This window comes from Ornithodoros turicata, chromosome 6 (assembly GCF_037126465.1).
Source record: "Ornithodoros turicata isolate Travis chromosome 6, ASM3712646v1, whole genome shotgun sequence".
NCBI classification, from domain to species: Eukaryota; Metazoa; Arthropoda; class Arachnida; order Ixodida; family Argasidae; genus Ornithodoros; species Ornithodoros turicata.
This window is the reverse complement of record NC_088206.1, coordinates 74,187,147-74,214,117: the sequence shown is the minus strand read 5'-3', so window position 1 is coordinate 74,214,117 and position 26,971 is coordinate 74,187,147. Positions and strand designations below refer to the sequence as shown.

The window sequence follows — 26,971 nt, the reverse complement described above, 5'->3', positions numbered from 1 at the left end:
CAAAGTTTTTACCAAAAAGAGAAGAGTTTATTCTATATCTATGAATACACATAATTGAACATCCATGCATTGCAGGGCAATTTCATCGCTTGCACATATTGTCGACTAGATGGCCGTCTCTATGATGTGGCCCTCAATGCGTCGTCACAAAAACGTTCGTCAATTTTCGATGTGATCACACACACACACCAAGGGAATGTAGACATCATTCTTACAAGTGTCCCAAGTCGAGAGCATGATGCAACGCTGCCAAATCGGAGTGGCTGCTTACCCTCCAGAAGGGGAAGTTCATCTGAAAATGCCCAGTACTCATCATTTCTTCCTCCTTCCTGTCAAACTCAAAAAGATCTTTCTTATCTCTAATTTATTGTAATCTTTTAACATTTCTCACCTCCTAGTAAGTTTACCTAATAACCTAAAAGAAAAAGAATATTTCCCGAATGATACGCGAGGTAAAGAGATGAAATACTGATGAAGCGTCCGTGTCAGCTGTCGTTTTATGCAATTATTTACCTAACGCTCCTGAAGGGGCCAATTATTCTCAGCAAAATCAAGTTGATATAGAACAGTGTGTATGGAAGTAAAGTTATTGGATGAAACAAGAAACATAGATCGATTCGTGGGTCTTTATATCTTGGCCTTCAAAACCGCTTCGACATAGCTGGAGGCATCTCTTTGCGTTGCACGGTAATTGTGAGGAGGACCTGCAGGGGTAGTGAAAAATAGCCAAATCTGGGAACCCTATTGGGTGATTCACGTCCCAAGTGAATTTCCCGAAGGATGGTTCCAAGTTTCCAGCCAGAATACACAGCAATGATCGCATCCCAGACAACTCGCCGACAGTTACATACATTGTCTTTTTTCTGTTCCGTGTCTCTGGTTTTATCGTCGTTTTACAATGTACCAGCTCGACTGCACCCTTGCACATCTACCATTGAGTTACATACATGTTTCGTACAATAATGCTATCGAACTAGTTTACATACTTTTAGGTGTCCCTGATAATTAAATGATGACGTCATGTTGGAAAATCAGTCTAGGCACACAAAAGTGGTCTCATATTTTACAAAATCGTAACTGCACTGTTAAAGGGACCATCGCCTCCCACATTATTGCAGTATTTTATGTCTCGCTCATTACTGACGATGATACAGAAAATCCCACACGAATTACTGTCGTATTGTGTAATTTGATGAAATACACTGCAAGATCAGATTCCCTCTATGAAAACCAGAGGTGGCTCTTGACAGGTCTCACTTTTTGCCAGCAGAGGTTTTTCACATTTCCTCACCTCAATGTTCTTCCTGGCTTCCATCATTTTGGTTGTTTTTGCGAGGGAACGCTTGTCTTATCTATCAGTACACGGGGTAGTAAAAGCACAACCATTGCATAGAATATCACTTGTGTCGATTTCATAACAAAGTCGCCGCATAAGTGCCACAAAAAGAATCATTTTAAGAGTGTACGTTACAAATATCTTAGTCAACAAAAATAACGAAGCTCGCTCGCGGAAATACTGTTCGGGAGAGCTTGCTTTAGATAAGCAGAAATATTTCTCCTTGTCCTATAAGCATTGTGGCTTGATCTGATTCGTATCAGTTAAAAAGTTAATATTTTTCATTACCTTATAGGCGTATCGATATTTGCCACAAAAGGTTGCTCCTGACTTGGGTCCTCCTTTCTGCAAATTTTCCTCACCTCAATCTTTTTCCTTCTTACCTCAACGTCCGTGAGGTGAGGGTGAGGACACCCTCACTTCACGAGAGAGAAAACTGGCCAAATGGACAATGTGGTACTTAACATGCACATTTCTGGAAGCCACTGTCCGTTTAAGGTAACATCATTCTCGACTGTTAATGTCAATCGGCGGGACGCGATCCGAGTTGAACGACGGGTGCAGCCGGAGGATCGCTCTTACAATCTGCCAGAAACTATAGCAGCGGAACTATGCAGTTGTGTCTGTCGATTATTATCTTTAGCCCACCTGTCCGCGTTTTTGCGCTGCAGTTCATTATTTCAGTATGCAATGGAATGGGGACTATAAGCGTCTTCATATCAGTGGGAGTCTTCCCATAAATGCAGCTATAACGGGAATCAACGTAGCAATACCTGCTTAGCAGCAGTTTCTTCGTCTTTGCCGTCTCCTACGACGACGTAGGTGCACTTCTTGCCGAAACGGGCCACAATACGCTCGAAGCAGGACTCCTTCCCCAACTTGGTGGCGCTGTAGACACAGTCTACCGGGAACACCTCACCCAACCCATAGAGAAGAACCTTGGCCAACGCTGGCACAAGCTGAGTAGTTGTAACCAGTACATTAGCGCAATTGGACCTACGGACAGAAAAGAAAGTCAGCTTCAAATAGTGTTGACATTCTTTTGAGACCTGGAATGTATTATGGAAAGACACTTGGATGCAATCGTAAGCCAGCTATCTGTGTGGTTCTCGATCTCCTGCCGTAGCTGAATCCACTGATCCCGTTTTGGTCCCAGGAGTCCTGCATGGATGAAACGAGTCAATTACAGCGTTTTTTCCACAAAAAGCTTTACCTCCGACGTTATTTCTGTACTGATTATAGATCTCCTTGATCCTTCTGTATCGGAATGCCAGTTTCCGCATCCAATCGACTCCACCCCGAACTCCAGTGGACAGGCACAGACTAGCATTGTTGGCTGAAGTTTGAAAACCATCGGCTGCGAAGTTGTAACTCCTGGGATATTAACTGGGACATTATTGTTCATCTCACAGTCCACTGAACACGAACTCTCAACACCCCTAAGCTCACTGAAAACGAGGCCAAGTCATAGAAATGATCCGCCACGGTGTTGTACATGGATAAGAATGGTTGTTTGGTCTTGACAATGTGCTCAACACATTTCATACCAAGTCAAGAATGGTTTTCACATTGATTCGAGAAACATACAATTAGGCAGTGTATCACCTTCACCCTCAACATGAAGGCCCTTAGAACTGAACATTCCCGCGATGTCTTGGTAGCAGTTGAAGAAGCCTTGGCGTGAGAGGCTGTTCAGAGCACTCGTAGTGTCTCTTCGGGAACTTTTTCATTTTGGAGAACAAAAAATAACAATTCTGCCGCATGATGTCGCGCAAGTCGGATGTCCGACTCATTTCGAGCAGGGAATAGAAGCTTTCCTGCATTTCCACCCAGAATGCGTGACTGTACTTAATTAGGACCTTCTATTCAACAAAGCATTTACATTCGTGCACAAAGCGTTCCTGCACTCATGTGAAGGGGGAAAATAACGGACGTATTTTCGTTTCCGTTACGGTTTCGTTACTGTTTCCGGTAATGAAACGGCTGTTACAGAGCTGCTGGAGGACAGTCAATCTGCAGCAACCTGTTTTGCCCAAGTGCTGCTTCGGTGTCACGCGTACACACTACACAAGTAATTTTACGTAATTGGGATGCGCACATCTTGTAAGATACCAAAAATGTAGGAACATGTCTTGAGTCACTCGGGATCCAGCAACTCAAGATGGGCGTAACCTTCATTCAATGTTGCATTCATAAGCGGACGCTCTCAGTAGTAAATAATACTGCGATGGCCACGGTGAAATAAGTACAAAATAAGTAACTAAAAATCGTAGGCAGTCATCCTCGTGCTATGGTGGAGTATAGTCATGTGTTGATGTCATGGAGTTATGAGGACTGGGACGTATGCACCCTCGAGATCCAATATTGCGCTTTTTTCCATGTTCTCTCGTACTATTTAAAGCCTTACAGGGAATGGAGTCATCAAAACAAAAACAACATGACTATCCATTACCCGAATTCAATACCGGACGATATTTTCGTTTCCGTTTCTGTTTCCGGTAATGGAGGATCGTGGCATGCGTTTCCGTTTCCGTTACCATCTCCAATTTCGGTAATATACCGTTACCATTGCCGTTACCCTTCCCTGCTTAGATGACCACAAAGAGCGGATTGTGGGGTAAGTAAGGTAAGGTACCTTTTCTGGTTTATTTGATGACTAACCTTTTGTGCTATCTTATGTGTCACCATCTCTACAGAGTCTGTGGATTGTTCTAAGTTGCCTTTTTTTTCTTTTTTTTTTCTTTGCTTCCCAATGTTGTACTGCCCCTTCTCTCTTCAATGCCTCATGGCCCTGAGGGTATGGAAATAAATAAATAAAAGCGAGGAATGACCCAGAAATCACGCTTTCACCTTGGACAATGTTCCGGTGTTACGCAGGCTAGTTACGGCACCAAAAGTGGTGTTGCCGTGCCAGTACCAAGAGAAATTAATGAACCTCCAAACTTCACGAGATATCTCATAATGATAAAATAGATTTAAAAAAAACAAGCCAGCTGATGGCACACGCCCATGATGAAAACCCCGGGAAAAACAGGGACGAACACGTACACAAGTCTTGTACACGAAACTACAAAAAAGAGAGAGAGAGAGAGAACAGACTCTTTGTCTCGAGGTTTTCGTCATGGCGATATCTGAGATGCTGTCTGAGTTAATGACTGACAGTGATGGACAAAGTACATCACAATTGTACTTAAAATAAAGTACCAAGTACCCGGTATCATTTGTACATACAAAATACCATAGTGAGAATGTACTTTTGTAACCTATAAAGTACTACGCAAAATTGTTCGAAATACTCATCGAGCAAATTTCTACTTCGCGATTTGGTGGAAGTCAGAGAGCAACAATTACGTGTGGGTTTTCTGGCAAAATTTTAGCGAACGTTTCTGATAAATGGAAGCCTCGCTAGGTTGTCACGAATAAAAAGGGAAACAGATTTGCGTTTGCAGGCTATCAGCCGCGTTAGTCCAAAGTATTATTATTTACCAACTTATTTTTTAGCACACTGCATAATAATCTGGTGCTGGGAAAATATGCGTGAGGCAAGCTTCAAATAGAACAGACGGAAACCACTTCGTGTTCTGACGGGTTGTTCAAATCGAGACAACACTTGATTTATTCATGTGGCTTTGTTACTTGAATTCATGTTACGTGTCAACGAGACAAAGCGTAAAAATGAAAAAAAAAACATTTTTCTGGAAGCCAGGCACACAGTGTGAAACTGCCAATTGAGGGAACAATGCCTTGGAAGCACAGAAAGTTTCCGTTATCCTTTTTCTTTTTTTTTTCTTCCTATAATCAGGTACCTAGAATTCCCAGTTTACTTGGCAGGAACATGCTAGAGAAAAGTACTTTAATTACGGTACACAATTTGAAATGTACTTGAAGCAAAGTACAAGTACCTAGAAATGTATATAATAATTGGGTGTTTACGTCGCGAGACAACTGAGATCACCTGGAAATGTGCACTCGGTACTTGAAGTTCCGGTACTGATTTATTGACTGTAAAGCCGCAAGTTGAAGGGAAGTTAGATCCCGAGTGACCATGATGTGAGCAAATTATGACTTGATCTTGAAATACGAAAATGAACCAAAAACACAAATCAGAAAAATCTTGATAAAGGACGATTGAAACAGAGCTGTGGTCATGTGAGCAGCGTCACGACACACATGAAGGAATGATCATCTAGGAGGGCAACCAGAACAAGTGAGTTCTTTGGGCGACTCCTTTCAATGAAAGCCTTCCCTGGGATGCCAAGGTACCACAGGATATGCACAGCAATGAAGCAGGATTTGTTTCCATTTGCTGTCCAGAGAGTCAATCTCGAATAATCGTGACTTGCTGTGAAAGAGCTTCCTGTCTGCTACCTGAAGAGCAGTGTTTGCGTACTACGGGAAAGTCCTTCCAACGGGAGATCAAGTCCATGATTTTGCAGGATGTTCCCAGGGTACTGTGTAAGAACTATCTCACTGAGAGCCCAGGGTTGGCAAACTTGGCTGTGGATAGAGAGGGATTTAGCGGACAAGCTCGAGGTTAGCCAACGGCAGATTCATTGGGCAGTAAACGGGGAAGGATCATCGTTCGGGATCATTTAAAATAGGAAAAAAACACGAGGCGACAGAACAATCAAAGCTACGTCAATGAAAACCCCACTGAACTGAACAGAATGTTCTTCTTATTAGCACGGGTTAAAGCCAAGGAAAAGTGTTTGGCAATTATAGACAAGTGAGCAGGATAACTCTTGTTACTCTCTAGTATATGTTTAATAAACCTCAAACCTCCAACTCATGTATTTCTTCTGTCGTTTCATAATCATGTCTTTGCTGAATCGAACGCCGTCCGGTGGTCATTCCTTTTCGTTTCTCAACTCACACCGGCATAAAGCACTGCACTGCACGTAAACGGCTTTCGCGGTTCCGATCTATTTATTTTTTATTTATTTTTTCATCAATCTGGGTAGAATGATCAGGAGGTGCAATTTCCTCCAAAGTGTCCTTTATTGTGCTGAATGTGTCATAAATCCGAATGTACAGTGTTTATCAATTATAATTTTCAGGTCCTTCCAAATGGAGACAACCCCATTTCCAAGTTACGTCCGCAAACAGGCTGTCCTCGTAGGTGATTTCAATGTCGAGAGCTGCACCTTTCTCACATGTAAATCATTGCGTATGAAATACGAATAGCATTGCCTCATCTGGTGACTCGCATAAGTGACCAGCTTCCCGTCCGCATAGAAACGTGCATCTTTTGGTGCGACACGTAGGGCGGAAAACAAATTTCCAGTTATTATTCCTTCCACAGTTACACTGAAATCTCTATGAGTGTTACAGCATACCTGTACCTAAAAAAAATGTCTTTGTCCCGGGTTCAAACGGAAAATAAACCAACTGTTTAAATGATTTTTGAAAAGTCGCGATAGAAATGAAATGAAAAAAAAAAAAATGCTCAGGGAAATCCTTTCGAAACCATGGATGAGCTGGGACGTAGACGTACAAGAGGAAGCAACTCTAACTGACGTATTACTGCAGTACAAAATACAAGGCTTTGCCTGCGGTACACACGATGACGCATTTATGGGATGAAAAGCGAGAAAAAATTGTGCTCACACAACTAAAACTAAATGCACGCATGCTTTCCGCATTTTGAATAAGGCATGGCCGTCCAGCTACAACCAGCATCGCTATTGGCGAGAAGAACGGCCTATGGATGGCGCTGCGGACGCTCCAAATCATAAACCCGCCATTTTTGTATCTACCCTCACGCGGGTGCTTTTCGCAAATCCGCCATCTTGTCCTGATCCCACGTGAAAGGAAACGTCATTTTGAGGTCATGTGACTTTGTTTATATGTCGTTCCTGCACTTGCAGAGATATTCCCGTCGGTATAGACCAAGAGACGAACGTATTTTGTCAGCGCAAACTGTACGGTGCTTCTTCCACGACACCATTCATCGCATCGGCTCAGTGTGTTATAGTGCAGGGTCGTCATCGCCTTTCTTTGCAAGTCGTCAACGGTACGAGTCCTCAAGTACTACGTGATGTGAGATTATCAGATAAAAATAATTACCGGGGTGGAAAAACGTCCAAAACGGTGCACACAAACTGGAAACGCTTTGTTTACAAATTTGCCTTTGACGTTTGCCGTGACGTGCGACCAGAATGCATTGCGTTCGCCCAGCACGGTCGCTCCTGTCGAAACCGCCATGTGATTCAGTTTCGCTTTAGCAACGCTGCTTTCTGTGCTTTTATGCTTTTCCAAGGTCATTTATTTTAAAATGTTCTTACCACGGCTGCGGCTGTCGTTCAACGGAAAGCAGCTTTGTCACGGGAATAGCGCTTCATTCGTAAGTACGTACTTAATCGGTTGTTTCGTGCCCATGCGTTGAATCGTTCGTTTGCGACCTGGCGCAGCGCAGCAGATTTATTTCATCTCCTCCATTGCTGTACAAGTTTGATTAATGGCATTCTTTACCACTTGAGCAACGGATACACAACCTTCGCTGCCACCATGATGCTTCTAGTCTTGTCCTGTAGACCGTGACTGGTCTTGTGATAGAAGAGTAAACCAAGAGTAAACCGCCGAACGCAAAGAAATAAAACTACACATGCGGACCATGGAAAGTAACTGGATGAAACACAACTCAAGAAGAGTCGTTCCATTTCAGTCGTTGCTATTAGGCTTCGATCCCTACGTGCAACCCAGTGCAAGAAGGGGTGTTGCAAAAAAATGGAGTTACGTCATTCATTGCCGATACAGCTAATATAGCAAGGGTGCAAAGGTCAAAAAGCTAGAGGGTGTTGTCGACCATTTAGGGGGTGTTAGGGGGTGCAACTGTTTGGTTCCTCCGCCCGACTACATGGCACGTGGCGGCACCAAGTGCGTGACGTATTGACCTTTTTTGCTGGTGTTATCCGTGTGATGGCACCTCTCGTACAGCCTGCACTCATCCGGGACACACCAGCTTCAATACGTACCTCACCGGTATAGTCGAGTGGAAGCGTAACATGCACTACAATCGCCAGAAGCTGCCCCGTTAGAGAAGTGTTTAGGTTCTTGGACAGCATGAAATGTTCAACCAATTCCTCGGACAATTATTCCATTTATTTTGCTAGGCCCGTTTGCGTTCAGACTTGATGCGAATGAATGCACTAGGAAGGCTTCGTGGAATGCAAAATACAACGTTACAATTTGGAATACCGTCAAAAGGCTCACAGACAGAGGGAACGCACCGAACGTGAGCCGGGACGACATCTTTTCCAGAGGACTACGCAAGGAAGCTAAGTTTACAGGGTCAAGTCACGTATGGAGGAATATACTGTAAACGTATTAATTTTCGTGAATCGAGCATTGGGTCATTTGCGAAGCTCTTGGCGATTCAAGGGCTGTTTCCTTTCGCGGGATAAAGGTCAAGCTGTGGTCGCGAGTACAATTTTTTGCCATTCTTTAGCGGTCCCGAAATTCGCGAACGTCGCGAATAAAAGTACGTTTACACTATTCGGGTAGTGAGAGGAGGACATACGAGGGTGGTTCCATAAGTTTCCGGCCCGACCAACTTTTAATAGTCATAGAGACGAAACAAGTGTATCACTTTTCGACATAGTCACCCTTAACTTCGATGCACTTTTGACACCTTTCAACCAGCATTCTTATACCCTTGAAAAAATAGTCCCAAGTTTTGTCCGCAAAATGCTGGAAAACTGCCTCTTGCACCTCACTATCGTTTTGAAATCTCCGTCCTCTGAGATCCCTCTTCAAGTTTGAGAACAGGAAGTAGCCACTCGGTGCCAAGTCTGAACTGTAGGGTGGGTGGTGGATTTCTTCGAAGCCGCACTCCTTCAGTGCAGCCTTGGCAACAGAAGCCGTGTGGACAGGGGCATTGTCCTGGAGCAACAAGACACCTCGACTCAACCTGCCGCGCCTGTTTTCCTTGATGGCGTCTCGCAGTTGGTGCAGGAGTGAAGTCGCATAATAAGTCGCATTCACTGTGGCGTTCATCTCTTTGAAGTCGATGAGGAGGATCTCGTGACAATCCCAAAATATTGTTACCATGATCTTCTTTGTGGATTGTGTGACCTTGGCTTTTCTTGGGGGTGCTTCTCCTGGTTTGCGCCATTCCATCGACTCCTTTTTCGAAAGGTGATCATAGTAGAGCACCATAGTCTCATCCCCTGTGACAATTGACTTCAATATTTCTTCTTCGTTCTCTTGACCGAGCTCCAAAAACTCTTTGGCACAGACGACGCGCTGTTGCTTTTGAACTGACGAGAGAAGTCGTGGCACCCATCTCGCACTGACCTTTTTCGTGTGAAGGCCCTCGCCGATGATGCAAAAAACGGTTGTTTTGGAAAGCCCCAGCCTTTCTGAGATTTCCTTCACCTTCAGACGCCTGTCGCTCAGCACTTCCTCTTCGACAAGAGACAAATTTTCTTGTGTCACCACTTCCACTGGACGACCATCGCGTGGATCATCTTCAATGGACTCTCGCCCCAGTCGAAACTGCTTAGCCCAGTCTTTTACCGTTGTGTACGACGGAGAGGCTTCCCTGTACACGTTGTCCAGTCGCGCTTTAATTTCTCTAGGCGAAAGTTCCTCTTTTGTCAAGAATTTTATCACAGCGCGGTACTCGATTTTTTCCATTTTAACTGAAGTGCACCCTGGCTGTTTGAAATGCCGCTCTCCAACCGACAAAAGCATGGAGAGGGTTGAGGGTGGTGCTCCGGCCCTCCAACAGATCGCGCCACGCGTCCTTAATCGCATTTTCAAATTCGCGCGCGTTTTCTACCTCGGGCCGGAAACTTATGGAACCACCCTCGTATCTGAGGCGAACATTTTCCTTCTTGCAGCGCGACCTGATAACAATACTGATAACACGCCCGGGAACTTGGGCGTAAGTGAGACAACAACAACTATGGGAACGAGACTTTCCAGCAATCGGGAGATTGCTGGATGAAATTGGCAGTTTGGTGTCTGTGACGACGAATTGACCAAATGCGAATTCTTAGGGTGCAGCAAGCGAAATAGCTGTGGTCCGTAGACGATGTACAGACTACGTAAGTACATGATGATATCTTCAATATCACGTTCATATCGAAGGAAATTGGAAATTGAGGAAATTTGACAATTTCGCCCCAGTCAGTGTCACTCGGGCAACGATTTCACCAATTGTCTCAAGTATAGTTTGGGCTGGTTGGTGGAAATTCACCTTCAAGCGACCAAAGAACAAACACAGCGACTTGTGTGTTGTCTTGTCTCCTGTTTGTTCTTTGGTCACTTGAAATCGCTACTTCTCAGGCTGGGAGGAAACAGGCATAGACCGCGGACTCATAGCTATTAAATATGGATATACGGTCTACGTAATTAAATGATGACATCTTCGATATCACGTTTACGTCGAGAGTTATCACGAGATAAAATGGAATACATGTACAATTTGGCACCTGGGCGATGATTCGACGAAACGAAACTTAGTCGGTGCAGAAACATTGGTGCAGCAGAATCGAAGGCGTGTACAATCCCTGCATCCCTGCGGTGGCTGGGAATACAGAGGGTCACCGATCCACGAGGCAATGAAGTAGTAGTTTATTTTTGTGGGTATAGTCACAGCAACAGAGGTTGTCACACGGCAAACCGAATGGCATTCGTTTGTCTCAGACACCTGAAGCATTATGCAGGTACATTAGTTATATTTTTCTCGAAACATTATATTATTTAACAAAATCGTTGGCACTTAATTGGCTAAGTACCACAAGCAAATACAGCCTATCTGCACCGCACTTGGCAACGTGGCAAGTGGGAAAAATAGTGTCCTTGGTGTCAAAAGTTATCAAATTCGTGATAAAATATTGGATTCATTTCTTCGAACGGCCTATCGTTGTTGTTTTTGCCACCTCTCTACTGCGAGGGTCGGTGGGAAAAGTCATTTGATTTCACCGTGTGAAAGGGGTATTAACCAGAGGCAGCTTGTTCGTTAGCAATGTTCACCGGAAGATTGTTCCAGTCGCGGGCTGTGCCAAGACGTCTGTGCCGGATTTCCTTGTGTTATTCCTTGAGCGTCACGTGCTATCACTTTTGATTAATTGGGAGCCGCTGTGCCTTCAAGTACAGAATCTAGCCCAGCTCCCGTGGCATAGTGGTTAAAATGGTCGCTTTCCAAGCCGAGACTTTCCCCCTGAAGTCGGCCTAGGACGCATACTCCATCTGTCCATGTCTGTACGCCGCTCATAGCCACTGTTGCTTCGCGGCGCAGTCTTTCGGGATGGTTGAAATGACGCCGTATTTTGGCTTCTAGTGCATTGCAACAAGGGAATGTCAAAGAACCAGTTGCAGCTAAAAGCTGTTCTCTGCCATTTGAATTCACCGTCAGATATGGCCAAGATACGAGGTAGAAAAGTGACGACAAATCTCCGCCACTTGTACGGCAGCGTCTGAGATGAAAATAACCGTTTCACTCTTCATATGGTAATCGAGCAATTTTTCTCCAAGCGGCACGAATGGAGAAGCACTAAGTATACATGCCTTGACGGCCAAGATGCTTCATCACTTGCCAATTTCTTTGGAAAAAGTAAAACTTTCTGCAACCCCGGTGAAGGCGTCCAAGGAATACGATCACAAGCCACTCACCACAAAGTGTTATTGGTGTATTCTACATATAGCGAAGCTATTATCAACTACTTATACTAGGCCCTTGTACACTGGTGAGCGCAGAATTTGGAAATTTTGCGCCACCACAGCCCTTTAAAACGGACGAAACCTCTTTAATCGAGAGATATTATCAACGGCTTATGCTATGCCCTTCTACTGGGGCTGTAACAGAAGCGACCACAAAATTTGGAATCCTTTAAAACGGGCCAAACCCCACGTATCGTGGCTCCAAAGGCGAGACGGATTATGCTATACCTTTCTACTGGGATTGCAAACGAGGCGAAAAGGGTGGCACTCTCTGTATCACGGAGCGAGAGACGTATTATGAGCAGAGGTGGGCATCCTCACGATGGCAAATCAGGGTGAGGGAAATTGAGGTGAGGCCAGGAAAAATTCTCAAAAGAGATATTGAGGTGAGGTGAGGAAAATGTTTCGAGAAAGGAAATTGAGGTCAGGTGAGGAAAATTTTCGAGAAGGAGGTTGAGGTGAGGTGAGGAAAATTTTTTGACAATGACTTTGAGGTGAGGTGAGTAAGGAAAATTTTCCGAAATTGAGGTGAGGTGACGAAAAATTTTTGAGAGGGAGGTTGAGGAGATGTGGAGCGGCTATTTTCAGTTCCGCGATCTCTTAAAAGGGCACCGGGAGCCAGTACCAATGTAGCAGAAATGTTACTGTGAGCATAGGCTCTCTACACTAAAATGTGTTCGCTGTAAGCGCGTTAGTTTCAGACTTTCAGTTGAGTCAGATACATGATAGACGTGTCAGATCAGATACACGCACAAGTGAATATAGCTTATGTGTGCTTTATGTATTTAGCTCAGATTTCAACACAATCAAACTAGTCAGTTGAGTCACATACATGATGTGAGACACATGAACAAGTCATTATAGTTCCGTGTGCTTTGAGTGTTTAGATTTCAACGAAGCCAAACTAGTCAGTCTGTAAGCAGATGTCTTTCACGCATTATTTGGAACGATAGTACATGACAACCAATGACCTTACCAGAGACTGATGTAAGAAATGGAGGCAACAACACGCGCTTTAAGTGCAATGAGCGCAAATACTGTCATATATTCCGTATTGCCACAAGTTGAAATATTGAGCTTTTAGTACGGCAATTAAGTTAGGTGAAAAGGCACAAGAGGTCTGTGTCTACATAAAGTAATTTAATTAGTAAGTCAACACATAAGTCACTAGTAATCCGTATAGCACGTCTACCTGATTGCTTCAAAACAAGGGTCATGAAGAAAAGGTCCCCGAATTCCGGCTACAAATGAATACGTCCGCTATTTAAATAATATTTATCGATAATATAAAGTCGTAACAGACAAAAATGCAAAATGTACAAGTAATTGGAAGTATAGCTGCATACCATCCCGAAAACGACTTCCGCAGCTCCATTATCATTCTCGCTTGAGAGATACTCGATAAAAGCCATTCCTGCCTTGGCAGTATGAGAAACAACTCAAAATTGCTCGGTTTGTGCAACTTCTCTACCCATGTACCCTACGTCCAATTTTTACTGATCGTACATGTAGCGGATACTTGTTGCAAGAAGGACGAACCAAGCAAGGCAATGAATCTTAGCTGTGGGTACTTGTAACTTGTTGTCAGGAGTCAACCAACGAAGCAGTAAAAAGCCAACTGCAACGTATACACCTACCCGCTCCTAATATTTTTTTCATTCCGTCTTAACACCGCGAAGCAACTGTGGCTAGGAGCACAGAAACTGTGAGCTCGACGAGGCAAAAATTATAACAAGTAGATGAATATATTTTAGAAACAAGGTTGAGGTGAGGAAGATACTTTAGAATGAAGGTTGAGATGAGGTGAGGAAAATACTTCAGAAAAAAGGTTGAGGTGAGGTGAGGAAATTTTTTAAAAAATGAGGTGAGGTGAGGAAAAGTGTTCTGGAAAATGTTGAGGTGAGTTGAGGAACATTTTTCAGAAACAAATTGAGGGGAGGTGAGGAAAATAATTTTAAAAGGAGGTTGGAGGTGAAGTGAGGTGAGGAACGAGGTCCCCAAAAAATGAGGTGAGGTGAGGAAAAAGATCTGTGACGAAAATTGAGGTGAGGGCAAAGATCGTGAGGGCATTGGCCCACCTCTGATTATGAGTGGCTCATGCAATGCCACAAGTTGCTAGTGTACCGACCAATCAGCGACGGGAGCATTGCCACGTGACTCCCTATGGCGTCATGTCATTTCGTTCGTGGGTTTATGGGTTCAAATCCTGCAGGTGCACCTGAGAAATATTATATTTTTTTAGCTAACGCCACACAAACATATCAATAGCCATTTTTTCTAAAGATAATGATGGTTGCCGTAAGGTTGCTTCTGAGTGGAGCTACCGAGTTGTTTCGAGTTGCTGGAAAAAGTTGCCCCGCAGTCTCGCCGACAGCGAGCTGTATATGGGGACGCGGACAAGTCAGAAACTTCCCACGTTTCTCGTGGCGCCATCTATGCCCAGAGACCAGGAATTTCTGAGTAGTGAGCCCACAAATGATCGCATGACTAAATTTTGACTACCCGAGAAGCAATCTAGGTGCGCGAGATACACACTTACGCTGTAGACGTAGAAACTCTTAGTTGGCTTCATTTAACTTGTGCTTTTCAAATTTCATGTTCGTGTGGGCCTACCTGGAAGCGATAAAGCTTCCAGCCAATTCACTAGTGATTTGAACCCCGGAGAAGTCAAGCGTGGAGACCGAGATGAACCGTGGGCATCAAAATGTCGGCTTCCAAGACTGGCATTCGTTTCTGCAAAGGGTGACTCCAGCCTACACAGAGGGCGCTAGTATTGAGGCACCCTAGGAACACTCGCCGAGGCACACTCTCTGTGTCACTTCCCTGAACTGCGCAGATGAGTCTCAACGGAAAGGCCGTCCACAGCTGGGTATAAACATATTCTCGCGCAGAGAGCAGCTTGGGCCTTTTAATACACGACCATCAGGAATGGTGTTTCCCATTTCCATGTTTGTTTAATGAAATAAGAAAAAAATTACGTCGCAGCATTGGCGTGGTGTTTGGCAGTGCATGTGCGAAAAACGCTTGTTCTGAAACGCTCGAAGATCTCATCTGCGTCTGACGTTGTTGACCCGTTCACAGAAGGAGTACTGTTCATCCTCAATGGCTTCCATCCACAAAACACCAACTCCAATATATCTAAAATTTCTCAAGTTTTTTCAACATTTCGCGCAAAATTTCATTTTCGTCCTTGACGAGGTTGAAAAACGCGTTTAGAAGGACACACACTTTCGTCATTCTCGTTGACTGGAGTTTCCCGTAAAATCAACGTAGACAGCCAGGTACAGCCAGGACCATAACAACTTAAGCGTAACAGTCATTTCTTTCGTAATACAAATATGTATGTGCAACAAATGTGTGCTAAAGAGCAAATACAAATAGTCCCTATGTAAGCGGTGAAAGAAATTTAGATGAATCTGCTCTGCTAGGTTTACTGATTGAATGAAACATAAAATCCAATTTTTTTGTCGTATTTAGAGTCTCTCTCAATGTCTATGGACGATACGAAAATATTTCTTTAATTTCATTTACGAGGATAGCAATTGATAGATAAATCAACTTTTCTGTTTGTTAGGTAGCCTGATAACGTAATGTATTGCTGGAGCATTTTGTCTACAAAATTACCAATCCGGGTTTTGCTCAGCAGCTTTAGTTAACTTTCTTTTCGTAAATTAATCCGACTAACCTTGTCAAGGGCGAGAACACTTTTTCGCGCTTTGACGCGTGTGACGCACACGAATAGCCGTTACCCGTTTTATTGCCATCTTGGCCAAACGTCCTCAATTTCTCGCATTGGAAAAAGCGGTACACCTCATCTCTGTACTGGGAGCATTTTTGCAATCACTCGATAAAGCGAGGAAGAATTACATTTTTGGCCCGTTTTTGACATTTTCATATGATGCCACGAAGAATAGTTGACTTGGATCTAAGGTCATTAATCAGTGTGAGGCTGAATTAGTGATGTCTGTGGTATACAACAGCCCAGGAGAATTTACACGCGCTTGACATACGAAGGAAAGCCGTATCGCTATAACGTCGTATACATTTACACGCCTAAACCTGTATAGAATATAAATTAAATAATCACAAAACAGTTAATCTGAAGCCAGCTATACACAACATTTTATAAGATAAGAAAACCAGCTACTTGGGGAAACACTTTTCTGTGCAAGAAATTATGGAGCATCACATGCCACACATCCAAACACCGTCACTTGTAATAATGCAGAAGGGAGAAGTTATCTGTTAATACATTTCCTATCTTTCTTTTTCTTTCTAGCCACTATATAGTTGTTGCTGCTGTTCCGGTTCTTCTGTAACCTTCTCATATGTTTCCCTTTACCTGTTTTTTATAACATGTTGATTGAGCTGTTGTCACTGCCTTGGGGCCTTGTCAAGCCGCTTTGGAAGCGTTTTGTCCTGGGTATCACTTTGTGGCTACACTCAGTAAAATGGATTGGTTCCGTACTTTGCATATACGTAGATTACCTTTTATGTTGATGGCCGCATTTTAGTAATAGTGCTCGTCGCTGCTTGAACTGATGCGAAAATTTCATCTACGAGAGCTCTTTCCTCGATTGATGAGAATGTCGCGTCATTGCATATTGGTTGTAAAATACAAGCCCTTTCACCACCAGGAATAAATACATGTCTACCAGGAAGCAATGTCATAAGGGAAAAGCATTTTTTCTTACGTGAGGTCCTGTCCGTTGTCATCCGAGGACACATCATCGATATGTGCCTGGTCACACTCCTGGTGGTGATAGAGAACAACAATATATTCTCAATTGTTTTCACCAAGAAACTCACTTCGAGGTCGTTGAAGAAAAAGTGCGAATCTGCGAGGTTGAAGATCATCTCTTCCATTCCTAAACCATATTGCACAGATGACGGAGCGTCCTGTGGGAAAAAGCCTTCCGTTGTCTCAAAATAGAAGCAACACAGAAAAGCCAAGACACGTTAAACATTGAATTTTTTGCGGGTACCCAAATTGGGCGCTTTCTGGTGTTGTAGTAAAAGAGATCAGGGTTGGGATTACCCATGCCATTCCATTCCGAGGAATAGAGATTTGTGATAATTGCATTCCTTTCAATTCCTCGGAATGAAAAGGTATGGTCAGTTCACACTCTTGGAATGGCTTGGCAAAGCCCAGCATTGCTACATTACCAAGCACGGAAAAACGCAAACACGAGGCGCTCTTGACCGTGTGCAAAGGGCGGTTGAACCCATTCCATTCCATTCCGTGGTCTACTAAATCCGGAATCATTCCAACTCCGCAACCCTCGTTTATACCGTTGGATCCACAGCCATCTCGTAAAGCATTACTTTTGTGGACTCTACCTAGCCGTCTCTCCTGAGAACGTCCATAATGTACATGTCTTGGCACACGGACGGTCCATATTTTCTCAACGTAATCTGCGCACACACTTTTGCATCCGTTTGGAACCCAACAACGAAATAAGAAAACACGCTGATAGTCCGATAGAAACTGTAAAAACATGTCTGTTTTTTTTCTTTCCGAGTGGAGCAAAGCTGTTTCGAGAAGACGGACCCGATTTCAAATCGCTGCAACAACGCCTCCATCACAGCATTAGCGAGGTTCCACGAAAGTTTCGCAAGGTTTTTTGTCGGTCTACCGAACAATTAACGACGTGTTACATTCTCATTCACTTTCTATACACTACGCAATTTACCGGGACTACATGGGGTTGGCTGCCTCCTGGAACTGCCTGCACGAATATGACATTTAGATTTCCTTTAAAATCTGAATGAAAACCAAAAAAGGTGGAGGGGAGGCAGCTCTCTTTGGACTCGGGCGCTAACCAGCACAGTATAATTAGGGAGTGATTTTTTCGGGTTAAACCCGATTCCGCCCGGTTATCCACACCGAACTGACCTCCGACCAATTCGGGTTAACCCCGATTTCTCTCTGAATTCCAGTCACTATGAAATCCTCAGGTGACGTTTCCACTCAAGACGAACGAAGGTCGCCACGAGGAACACATGTAAGTATGGGCCACTTAACGTCCCACGTGTGTCAACATTGTCTATACCTTCGGGGATTAGCTCTGGACAATAACAAGCGGATTTAATAGACGAGAGGAGGCACAAAAACACTCGATAACGTCCGAAGGCACAATTATCGCCCGATTTCTCCGCGAATTATAGATTTAAAAATCGCTGATAGAAGAGATATAGATCCATACTGAAGACACAGACTTTGTTGTGTCTGTCCCCTCTTTTTTTTTTTTTTTTCCTCGTCTCGGGGTTTCTTCAGTATGGATTAAAAATAGCGCTCGATTTTTACCCCCTAAATCTGAGAAAGGCATTTTACCCCAAAAAGGCCACTCCCTAAAATCGAGACACAACTGCTTTCGACCAAGTTGTCCACACAAGACAACTCCCTTTCAATCATTCTTCAAAGGCACTGAGCAGACGTCGTTTACAGAGCGCTCAACCCAGCTGGCCACCTGTTATTGGGGTGGGTGGGGGGGAATTTGCGCATGCGCAGCGGCGTCGACGAGACTGCAACCCGACTCGACTGTAATCCGACCTCCGGCCGGGACGGTCCCATTCCATAAAGTAGGGGTGGAAGACGGCAACGTTTCTATTTTAAGCACGAGCGTTACTAAGCAGCGTGAAAGTAACATTTCCCTGAGTCTGGACAAATGGGCAAAGTATGGACAAATAGCATTTTTGAATGAGATGGTAAATACCTTTCCGTAACGTCCAGCGAAGGAGCCCGTAAGTAGAGAGTGAAAAATGATGATAGTTTCATCCAAATCCCAAATGAAGACCCTTTCCAAACCGTTCTCAGGATCGGGTGATGGGTTCGCCTGGCGTCGACCGCGACCGCGATTCCCTTTGCCTGTCATTTGCGTGCCATTAAGTATTTATGTGGAATGATGGACCTTCAAAAGAACTCACTCCTTTTGCTGGAGTCCGCTGCTTTCATAGGAGGGCTACTGTCCACGCCGGACTGGCCGTCTGGAAGGCAACCATTTTTTTAAGCATCGAAGCATTAGATAGAAGGACTAACCACTACTATGATGTTGGCCGACCACAGGTGGACCCAATTGGTAGGACGAATGAGCACCGTAGCCATAACCATAGTATGGGTAGCTCTGATAACTTCCATAACCCGTATAATCGATCGCCTGTTGAGTTGCGAGTCCCTGATTTCCACTGCTGAAAGCACCGAAGGTCCCGTAGCTGGGCCCTATACAGGGTAGGTATGTGTCGGTATGTGTCCCTGACGTCTTCCATAAACTTACCATAACCGTAAGTGCTGTTTTGACTCGAATTCGTTGAGGTAAAGCTGTTGGATTGGGACGATTTCACCTGCTGTTGACGACTGCCTAGATTTCCAAGGAAAACACCTTTTAGTAGTGGCGTCTCTCTGTGGCGTCCCAAAACGAGTGTCATTGAATTTAGCCGACAACAGTCATGGGTATGTTACTCCAATGCAAAAACAGCTGTATTTCTTTTTGACACGTTAAAGCTGCCCCCAAGGGCAGCTCGGGGGGTGAGCTGTCTGACAGCTTTGGTTTCATTAACCGTGCAATTTCTTTATCAAGTGCGACGTTTCATTTTTGGCACAGATGGAGTAAAAGTGGGCTCCCAAGAGTGACACTGTTCAATGAATCCGGCAAAGCTCAAGCGACATCTTGCGACGAAGCAATGTGTAATTTTATGTACACAATTAAAAAATCAGTTTCTGGATGAGAAGACATGGAAGGTGAAATACCGTATGACTGTGAGAGCCCGTAAGACGGTGACTGTGAGTAATAGAAGCCAGAGCCCGAATAGGAAGAACTGTTGAGTTGTGTATACGCTTGCATACTGAGGACATTAAATAGGGATTAATATATTTGAGAAGAATGCACTAACATGCACTCACCTGCCGTAATAAGGACAATCGCTGTTCTTCTCTGCACTCACTTCTTCTGTGGAATGAGTCAACTTTGTTTCAACCCACTCTTATCACAGCCTCCTTAATCTCACCGGAATAAGAAGATATTCCATCCCCATTGTATTGAACGTCGGTGGATAATGAACTTTCAAGCTTCACGTCTTGACTGCCCGAACAGAGATTCCAAGCATAGGCAGGAGCAGCCAAGCCATTGGCTGGATCCTCAGTCGGTGGTGGTGAATTCCCCGCACTTGAGCCACTAGATCCGGGATGACTGTCTTCACTCCTGAAAGGAATCATTTTAGGAAGGACTCCGCGAAAACGCGCTTCAGAATGTGCACACAAATATGGACAAATTATTACTTGGAGCCGTTTACAGCAACATCTCCATGAGGAAGAGGATTTCCATATTGTGTCATGAATCCTTATGGTGCTGTTATCGACGTGGAACGAGTCTACCGCAGCGAATAAGTAAAAAAAAATTGATTCCTCACATTTTAAATATCCCTATTTTACGGCCAGTTTTGAATCGGCTGACGGTGCTATGACTGAGAGCTTATGAACCCCCTTACCGAGGAAAATTTCTTATTTCTGCTTACACTCGCAGAAAAGCTCAGTTGTCATTCAAGTCACCCTTATGTCCCGTAACGTTTACTCTTTTTTCGAAACCGACACTGCCGTCCAGGACTTGACTCCCTACGGGAGTAAAAATTACTCCGCGGGGATGTTACTGACTTTGTTCATGCCGTCCTGGTCGACTAGGATCGACTGAGAAAGAACCACTCGCACTATTTGAGAGCCAACGGACGAGAGCACTGCTACCACAGTCATAGTCATAGCCAGTCATAGTCAGTCACAGAACATGTAGGCTACTGAGGCAGATATTACCAAAATAGTCTTTCAAGTAAAATATTTTACATCGTTGCAATGCCAACAGTTAAAAAATTTCGCTCCATTTTAAAGGAACAGCGTCTGTTCTACAGAGAGAATACAAGCAAAAAAATTTGTTTTTTATACAACAACCACGTTTGTAACCGACGCGATTTTTCTTCAATATTAGGGATTTTTAGGAAATCGGAATCGCCCTCCGATCGCAACGTCATGTCACCCACTCCGAAGGCTTATAATGTTTTCGGAAACGTTTTCCTTTTTTCAACATGTGTAGCCTAAGGGCGGCACCAGTCAGCTGCAAGAAACTATACAACTAGTACCAACAATCTTGTACACAAACTGCAAAATATATGCACTTGTGACAAACTTGTGCAGAAAGAAAACTTATTACTTGCTACGCTAAATAGTTGACAACAAATGAAATAAATTGTTTGAAACTGTCCCGTTATTACACTTTCAGACGGAATTGTTCGTTTGGAAGTCATTTAGGATGGTGCCAAATATGTGGGACCTAAACAAATGTTGGAAATTTCAGACTAGGCAATGAGGTTTAAGAGAACACTATATACCAGTGGTTTATCCAGAAGCACATGGGCCGGGGTCGTTTTGCAGTTACAGCTCAACTTATCACGTCTTCGCAGCTGAAATAGCAAGGGGGTGCATAGGTACTAAAAGTTGGGGGTGGTCTAGGGGTCTGGGTAAATCACTGCTATATACGAGAATAAAAGTGTAAAAGGGCAGAGTAACAGTTCCTTTACGCTCCATCATTTACGCTGTTTGATGAGGAATATTGGGAGTCCTTTTTCCCAAGAAGGATCTCCTGCTGTGATTCATCCGAGCTGTTTGTCTGTAGTGCGTTTCCGCAAATATTTCTACTCCAGAAGCAGCCTAGTGTAGGGAAAAGGTTTCTTCTACACGTGTCCTTCGCGGATATTGCCTTTGTATGACAAAATGACGGATTCTTCTCATGCGTGGTCCGCCTCCGTAGCCTCGCCTACCACAATGATGTTAATGAGTCAACCAGATGGTCTATCTTGTTGGGTAGAATCCATCCCAAGTTTGCAATTATTTTTTGTCGGGATCGTGTTAAACAAGGTTTTTCTGCGAGCATCAACAGCGTTGGAAACCACGTAGCCCAAAACGCAGTGGGTGTGTAGCGTGCAACCCGCAGCATTTCCGGTGGATTCTCTTACCAAGTAAGAATTTCGAGTAAAAGTATTTATCCATACGTGATGTGGCAATAAATCTGTGTCTGTGTTTCTTCTGTGCGGGCGCCAAAAGCCACAGTCATAAAGAGCTTACCTCGAATCTATGACTTGGTGGCGGCTGGCGAGGTCAGAGTCACTCTCACGTCGGCTACGTTTTACCTGAAACGAGTCTCAGTTCATGTGCTGCTTGTACTCATAGCATAGATTGATTCCAATGACACGATAACTTGTCAAGTGCCGTTTCCAGTAATGGCGGGGATGTCTTATTCATTGACTGCATGGCAAGCCCAGCATTCATTATCTTTCCCATAGACACGTTATGACACCCAAGTGTCCTCATGTTCCGTATCATGTGTATTCAATCATGTTTGTCACTTCTCGCCACAAACGAAAAAGCATAAACATGGTGTTCATCGTGAAAGTTTGAAATGGCTTCGTGACAGCGTTGTTGGAAGCCGGTCGGCTCCCGAAAAGACAGTTTGTCCTTAACGCGTCCCGTGGGACACATTATCGGAGTAGGACTATATCAGCGACGCGAACCCATTTCGCAAATATGGTATTCGAATGAAGATACGCTGTCATCGTTCGGGGATGTTTTTCGATGGCGACGCTGCAAAGGCCTTGAGCGTTCGGTAACATGATCCGAGCCTTCCTTCCCGGAGGCTGACATCTGATCGCCAGCAGCCATGACAGTTCTGGCAACCATGGCAACGCCCGCTCCAAGTCTTTCCTACGCAGGTGTCTTCTGTTCTGAGCAACTTATTTCAAACCCACAATTCGGAGTCACACGAGTGAAATATTTCACGCAATTACATACTGTGCTTTTGTCCGTCCCACACGCAATATTTTCGTGTCTTTGCCACCGTGGCGAAAAGCCCGATGTAGAAACTAGTCGAGCCCACAACACGGAACAGCATTTATACTGAGCGCGTTTCCAACATGAGCAAAGCTCGGTGTTGCCCATTATCTGCCATTCTTCCTAATCTTGGCAAGATTTGCGTCAAAATACATTTATCCACAGTTTGGGTCACCAATAATAGACCTTCTTAACGTTTTCTTTTCTTTCTTTTTTTTTTGGGGGGGGGGGGAAGTGGATGTTTCTTCCTCTCTCGCAGCTCGGTGACAAGTGTTCATTATTTTCGCAATTGACTTAATTGGCAGGGCGGCAATTTGATCTTGAAAGGGTTCGTGATGGGGTATGGGACCCCCCTCTTCGAGGACGGGAAAACCCCGTTGTCTGCAAAAACAAGAGTTTTCGATTGAATATTTCATTTCACTTTATTGAGCCCGAAAGGGGGCATTACTATGAAAAGCTCCTGAATGGATTCCTTAGTCGGCCAAAAATACGGCGCAGTTTGGGAACTTCATTGGATGCTTCACATTTATTTCTTTACTACTATACCAGAAAAGGGGCATTAGATGAGAATGTGTATGAACACAAAGTCTACTCCTAAAAAGATAATTCTCTCTAAATGGTCACTGGTGTCAGTGGAGAAAATGTCCCCGTTTGATTTTCATGCGATGCTCAACCCTACACTCTTTGAAATGAACCGCATAGCACGCTCTTAGCCAACCATCATCTCGAATGATATCGTTATCAGCTCTTATTTGTTGAAAACGAGAGACCTACGCCGTTTTGTGACACTTATGCTGTTCATAATTGTCATAAAAAAGCGTACACCTCCCGTGTTCAACAAATCAGGGCAGATGGCGATATGATTGGAGATTATGGTTGGCGTGGAGCGTGCTATGCGGTGAAGTTCATTTTTAAGAGTGTAGGAGAAAAATATGACGCAGGGTCCAGTAAGGACGCAATGGTAATGATACAACTTAAAAAATAAACAGAGGCGAGACAAATATTCGTCGTAGATCAAGTTACGACATAAAGTAGGAGATGGGAACCGATAATTGTTAGTGATGAAGCTCGATTTTGTAGCGTTTCGAGTGTGTTACTAAGGTTCCGGGTGTCCTAGACAGAAGCGACCGATTGTAACTTTTGTCGTATTAGGGTTCGTGCTTAACGAAACGTTTTATGTACGCTCATTAGTAGCGCTAATACTGCGACTTTTAAAAAAATTCTGAGAGATTATTTCAAGCAGTGTTCTTTTCCTGTTCAGGGGCATCGTTTTCATGCCGAGTTTTACGATGGAGCAAAAGTTTTCAATCCGTGGGATAAAAATGTCTGTCCTGTCCATGTTCTCTCCTATAGGCATCAACAGGTCGTATCGGGCTATTCCTCATTATTCGCTCCAAGTGTATTTTGGCACACTGGGGGAGATTCTTTTTTCAGAACAGGAACATACACGTCGAAGCTTTGCTCTTAAAAAGAAAGAAAACTGGCGGTAAAGCCAGACAGCGTATCCATCTATGACAATCGTATTTTGGGAAAGCCAATCTCAGATGCGAAACATGACGTGTCTCATGAATTGAAAAGAAATCTCACCTGCGGCTGAAGAACGGGGTCTTGAAGATCAACCATGGCTCGCAAAGAACTGTACTGAGACGTCAGAGGCGGAGGGAGAAACTCAGCCCCCGGGAGGGCGAAACCACTCCGCCTCGAGGGAAGACCGCTTATCGCGATAACAGACGTCAATATATTCACTTTTCGGGAATCTTGGGGACACCGCGTTTTCTACTGGCCACTCGACGGATTTTCCAAGTCATTTTGCGTTCACAAATACAAACTCAACTCCGTCCCAACATGCAAGAGGATTCTAAAGGAGACGCTGTGTCACGTTCTAAGCAGGCACGTAGCCAGAGTGAAGACCGTCGTTTCCCGTATGCACTAGCAAGGTACGGCCACTGGTTGGAACCCCCAGAGAAATGGAAAAATCCCCTTTGGTTATCTCACAAATAAAAAAAACTCGATAAATCAAAAAGATATTAATGTGAGCAGAGGAGACATTTTCAGAGGGCGGGAATTATATCCGTTCGTAGAGGCGGTGCTCGCGTGTTACCCAATCGGAGCAGCACTCTCGCCATTTTATGCGCTGCTACCTTCTCAGCACTGGCTCAAATCAGCGCTCTTTTCTTTCGCTGTCACCGTAGGAATTAAGAAACCCTAGTTCGTATCTTCCGGAAAATGTGGGCCTCCGAAAGCGATATTTTTTGTGCCAAGAAAGATGTCGATTAGATGACAATAAGGACACGTGTGTTTAGACTACCGGTGAATACGTCTTGTACAGCCGTGGTTCACATTTTAAGTGGACGCTCGAGACAGTGACGAAAATTTCGATAAAACGATGCGGGGATGAAATGTTGAGAGAGGCATTCAAATGCTCATGGCGGTAAAACTCTATCCAGTAGCTCGCTTGCTCGTGGAGTGGACTCTGTCGCTGCCTCCTCATGATCAAGCATGTTCTAGAAACCACGTCTACAATGCACTTTGAGGGCGCCATCTACACTTTCATTTTCGCACTTTGACGCCTGTACAGTGTGTGGAACACGTGAGAGTATAATAAATATAAATCAAAATAATAAATCTATTTACTGACGAAAATGGCTACATCCTCGAGCTTCAGCGTTCTCTGAGAAAATGGCTTCTTTGAAAGCTATGTACAGCTGCGTTGACCGACGCTCGGTTAGACCAGTGGTCGATAAGATCTCCCCATCTGGACAATCCCATCCTTGACCCTCGAGGATGCCATCTTGAAACGCACGTTTTGTGAAAATCTCCCTCTTTTGGATTTCAAATGCAACCTTGGCAGGTTTCGTCGAGAGGTTATGAGCAACGATAATCGGACGTGAACCTTGGGACTTTGAATATATTTATCTCAATGGACGCGTGAAAAGGCACTCATTAGCCCGCCCCTCTACGCCCCTCTTGTACAAACACATCTCAATCGGTCCATAAATCACTCAGGAGGGGAACTTACAATCAAGTGGAGGGGAGGATTCTTTTCTATTTTGTGAAAGCCCTTACTGAAGGTAGATGGAGGAAACCGTCGGTGCTTAATGAAAACCACGTTGAGATAGTAGAGAAGACATCCCAAAAACAGAGCCTCGCAAATAAAAGATACTGCGGAGAGAAAAAGAAGGGGAACAATGAAACAGCAGGGAGCGCGTCTGCTGGTTGTCACGACAACCGTGTGACGTCACATGGCGCCCTCCGTGTAACTGGATCGCGCGTCAATTTGCCCAGCAGACAAAAGGATTTTCCTTCGAGGACAGAAAAGTTGTCAGAAAATGGACGGTCGTTTAAGCGTCGTTTTGCTCGCTACGGCCATCATTGGTTACCACCAACAGAGTCCGACAAATGTGAGCGGGGGAAGAAAAGCTGTCGCAAATATTGAAGCATAACCGGGGAAAAGCCAGACGACAAAAAGCGCTCCCAACCAAACTTTGTTGTTGTCCTGAATGCGAAACCCCCACAATGGAGTTCTCCGAGGGAGCTTTGTGGGAAAGTCCCTTGTGGGAAAGAGGCGTACGTAATAAGTGTCTATTGAACCGCCCCCTTGTGGCGACTTGATTAGCTTCGCTACAACGAGCTAAGCAGTTTCGTTCGACCAATATTTTTCACGCACCGTAAGTGGATCACTATTTCCTGGATTGTCGCAAAATGCGAATCATTTATTACCCGATAGAGAAGAGAGTAGAAGGTAAGGAAATCTCATCCTGATGTGCAACAAAGAAACCAAGAAAACCGACAACCCTTGCTTTGGAACAAAAGACCACCCAAGAATGAATTAAAGCATGAAAGATGGGTCACTTTCACCGTCCTGTCGAGTTTCCTCTACCGTCCTTACCTCAAAGGGTGCCATTAGTGCCATCATCTAGGGTTTTTCAACGGTCTTTCTCCTTAGAATCTCGGTCGGTGTATGGATCGCTATTGGATGCGCGAAGAAATGAAGGGCTTACCTGCGATGGCGGCACGCCGTAGAGCATAATCGTGTGCGGCCCGAACTCCGGCCCGAAATGGATGCCGCTCGGCTGGAACCTCATCGACCCTGGTTAGGC

At 44.4% G+C, this 26,971-nt stretch overlaps 1 protein-coding gene across 3 annotated transcripts; it reads right to left on the bottom strand.

Annotated features, from left to right (window-relative positions):
• Positions 1 to 5: 5 nt before the first annotated feature.
• Positions 6 to 26,971, bottom strand: LOC135397411 (eyes absent homolog 1-like). Of its 3 annotated transcripts, none has more exons than XM_064629005.1 (15): positions 26,873 to 26,971; positions 22,110 to 22,174; positions 20,009 to 20,202; positions 19,905 to 19,950; positions 19,752 to 19,846; positions 19,279 to 19,362; positions 19,044 to 19,223; positions 18,932 to 18,991; positions 18,721 to 18,872; positions 16,814 to 16,903; positions 16,699 to 16,757; positions 2,550 to 2,710; positions 2,386 to 2,497; positions 2,110 to 2,332; positions 6 to 292 (listed from the first exon to the last, which is right to left on the bottom strand). In XM_064629005.1, the coding sequence occupies exons 1-15, from the start codon at positions 26,954 to 26,956 to the stop codon at positions 212 to 214; spliced, it is 1,686 nt and encodes a 561-aa protein (XP_064485075.1). In that variant the 5' UTR covers positions 26,957 to 26,971; the 3' UTR covers positions 6 to 211. The 3 variants fall into 3 exon arrangements, with proteins under 3 accessions (XP_064485075.1, XP_064485076.1, XP_064485077.1); XM_064629006.1 differs by having other exon boundaries at positions 19,905 to 19,947; XM_064629007.1 differs by lacking the exon at positions 26,873 to 26,971 and adding an exon at positions 24,459 to 24,922.